General features: G+C 37.4%; 1 protein-coding gene across 1 annotated transcript in view; it reads left to right on the plus strand.

Moving 5' to 3' along the window:
* The first annotated feature begins 514 nt into the window (after positions 1-514).
* LOC106813203 (serine/threonine-protein phosphatase 2A 55 kDa regulatory subunit B delta isoform-like) overlaps positions 515-3719 on the plus strand; it is a 22697-nt gene continuing 19492 nt past the window's right edge. The window contains exons 1-3 of the mRNA XM_014817270.1: positions 515-685; positions 828-896; positions 2528-2625. Of these exons, the coding sequence (XP_014672756.1) occupies positions 679-685; positions 828-896; positions 2528-2625 (174 nt within the window). The 5' untranslated portion in view covers positions 515-678. The remainder of the gene's footprint in view (positions 686-827; positions 897-2527; positions 2626-3719) is intronic.

The raw sequence follows: 3719 nt of genomic DNA on the forward strand, positions 1-3719 counted from the left end.
ATGCACAAGTATATATATATATATACGTACAAGTATACGTATATGTGCACAAGTATATATATATATATTTATTAGGCAGCTGTAGTTAGTGGCAAAAAAACGCAAACGCAGTAAACTTAAGCACCATTCTGGCGATTGTCGGCAGTATACTCAGTACTTTTATTTTGAATACTGCGGTATGCACGCGCCAAGCTGCCGCCGAACCGCGTTCACGCAGAATCCATAACTCGACTAATAATAATCGACTACAACTAAAATAAACATGAATGTAGATATATTCCACGATACGTATGCGCTATATGTGCATCAAATGAGTGTCGTATGTAGGTAATCATTGTTCCGTATAAGCTATGCGATTATCAAGTGCGAAATAATTATATAATTCACGTACTGTAGTATATAGTCTGTAAGCTTGCCTGGCTCTTGGCGCGTGTACGGCGCTTCTGGTTCGATTTGACACGCCGCCTCCGCATAGTAAGCGTATCCCACAAAGCCTCGCGCGAGTAATATGACGTCACTGCTCCCGCTTAGGCGTACGCCATTTTGAAAATTTTTCCGTCATAGTGGTTGTAATCATTCACCATCCTAAATATTCCTTGGTCAAAATTTAAAGTGTATGCTAACGTAGGTGTAGCTGAATATCTACGTTATTTGGCTGCCCGAGTATTACTATTCAACATGTCAGGTAAGTGCATGTTATTTGCATATCTTGCAGTGCTACCCCCTTGAAAAATTCTGTTTGCTTTCGCCGGCAAACGTTAGGTCGTATTTAACAGCGCCATAATTTGTGTTGTAGCTTTGAGCTTATGCTTCTGATTTTGTTGCAGGCAACGTAGGAGATATACAGTGGTGTTTCTCACAAGTCAAAGGGACTATGGACGACGATATCACTGAGGGTAAGCAGTGCTGTGGGGCATAGTTGATTTAATTGAGCTAATTTACAAAAACTGGGTCAGTTTTAATCAGTTTCCTGTAATTTGCATAAGTGACGATTTGTTATAGGTACTAATACTACTATTCTATCGCATATACGTGTTTATGAGTGAATGCGTGACTTTAATTTTTCAGAAAGGGGGGCGTGTTCAATAATTTGTCAAATGAGCATGCCATATTTCTTTAATTCTTGGTGTTGCACTGCAGATCTCCCTTGCTGTGCTTTGGCAGCTTGTGCTGGCTGTGTTGGCTATGCTTTCTGCACTCAGTGTGTTTTACTCCAGTTAGAATGTAGGATTATAGTGCATCATAAACTGCTGTAGGCCTATATATATACTTTGTCAGTTGTCCATCAACCAAAGAGATTTCAGATACACATACTGCATTACTGGTGACATTGTTAATCCATAATTATGATATATCAGTGTTCTGATCAAGGATTGTGTGGGACCCCTGCAAATGTGTTTTGCACATATACTATGTTCTAAGTATTATGATGAAAAAATATACCTGTATTCAGATTAAATGCAACGATGTTAAAGTTTCTTCCTCGGTGATCACGGTGAGCTTATGCATGCAATGCACAGGTACATGTCCTCAGAACTAATACAGGGTAGCAATATATATATATATATATATATATATAACTACCGCATTGATGAATTACACAGTAAAGCACCATTACCTAGTTTAATATAGGCAAGTTACCATTGACCAGTGCGTTGTTTTTGCTTGGAATGTGCATGTTAATTGTATGTACACAGCTATACTGCCTGATGCATATGGTTAGTATAAGTGCACGTTTACATGTACATATATGCTTACAAGTTACAATGTCAGTTACCACCTACTGTCTGTTTTTGTCGACTTTCTGGTTAACGAAAGGTTTAGCATTTAATTCTAATTGTAAATCAACAGCTGCATTTAAATTGATCGTACTGTATGGCAGGTACTGTATAGTGTATGTACGCTGTATATTTCGCAATTAGTTTAATTTTTGCGAATTTTGCGAACGCGTCCTCGACCGCGAAAATAACAACACGCTGTTCTTCACTGATTCGGGAATTCACCGACCCGCGAAATTAACCACTCGCGAAATTGTTCGTCAAGTCTGAATTTGCGAAAATATCTGTACACGAAAAATATGGCGTATACAGTAATACAATCTAGAATTTGTTGGATGTAGACAGTGCTAACAGCTTTTTTGCAAAATTGTCACATACAGCTTAGTGATTTTCTTCGAAATTAGAAGAAACTCCAAAGAAAATGTGTCTAATTATAATATATAAAGACATTGCTATAATTTGTAGCCAACCTACGAAACAACTTGACACTTGATCGTATGAAACTTCTTGAGAATCGAGCTTGCAGTCAACACGATACTTTTACAGAGCGCATTGTTTACACGGCAGGCTATGTTTACAATTTGACAATGGCAGGCATGGATATAGAGATATGGTCATGTGAGTGGCAGAAGTGCAAGTCATTATTAATATACTGTAGATGTATAGATCTGTTAACCGCAGTATTCTTAAGTAAAAAACTGTGAACCCATTTGTACTCTTTTTATATCTGTTTCTTACTATTGTTACAGCTGACATAATATCTACAGTAGAATTCAATCACGATGGAGAGCTTCTAGCTACAGGGGACAAGGGTGGACGTGTTGTTATTTTCCAACGAGAACAAGCGGTGAGTCTTCGTGATGTTTATTCGATTTAAAATGCTTAGATGGTTGACTGTTAAGTGTTGAAAATTGTTGCTAACAGTTGTAAATTCACCATATTAAAATTGTACTAATTCAGTTCTTCCTGGCATAGATACATCATTGTCATACAATGTCATCGATCACCCACTTGAGGTTCATACACATCAACCTGGAAAGTCTTGGGATTTTAAAATGACATTTTCCAAGCCTGGAAAGTCCTGGAAAACGGGCTGTTACTGTTTTCAGTCCTGAAAAGTCCTGTAAATTCATCATATATATATCTACTGTTAATAAATAACGATTTTCTTAGGTGTTGAAAGTCGAGTTATTGGTCGATTTAGCTTAAATCTGGAAATTCTGACAAATTTGCTTTTTTGTCATGGAAAAGTTCCAGAAAAAATGTGTCCTGTCATGTGTACAAACCGTACTACCCCAACACATTTTATTTTATTTGTTTAATACAGCTCGTAATATATTAAAAATGAACATTTCCAATGAAAGCCAGGATTTCAAACAGAATTTCCGACCGGTCTCTTGTTTTCCCTACTTTTACGATACTTTACATTATTAGGTATGCAGTTACAGCGCTGTCTAGAGTTCGAATTTTGATTACTTGTTTTCATTTGCTTCACAACAACTAATAACAACATGTTGAAAATATGGATATTTTATTAAATTGTATTTTTCTAAAGTCTAATATGAACTGTAAGTGTAATGGCAGGTAGACTTGTGAATGGTGGCATTTCAAGCAATCCTAATGCTAACACTTGTCAGGAAGCGTGGTGGCATGATGTACTCTAAGGACATCCTATGGCTCCTCGTTTTAATATTTATCTACATGGTACGCCTGGAATTTTACTCTTTACCTCTATCCGTAGAATCGTGTGTGTTCAGGGAATGATTGTTTAAAGTGAGGTCTAATCGTTATCATTTAAACATGATGTATTATTAGGATATTCATATATGGTAAATGTTTGAATGTTCACAGTTATTGTATCCCCCGCGACGAACTCGGCGGGGATACTATGGTTTCATGTCTGTCCAGCCGCCGCTCGGCGCCGCCGCAGACACTTTCCCT

The sequence above is a fragment of the Priapulus caudatus genome, unplaced genomic scaffold, assembly GCF_000485595.1.
Source record: "Priapulus caudatus unplaced genomic scaffold, Priapulus_caudatus-5.0.1 Scaffold739, whole genome shotgun sequence".
Taxonomy (NCBI): domain Eukaryota; kingdom Metazoa; phylum Priapulida; class Priapulimorpha; order Priapulimorphida; family Priapulidae; genus Priapulus; species Priapulus caudatus.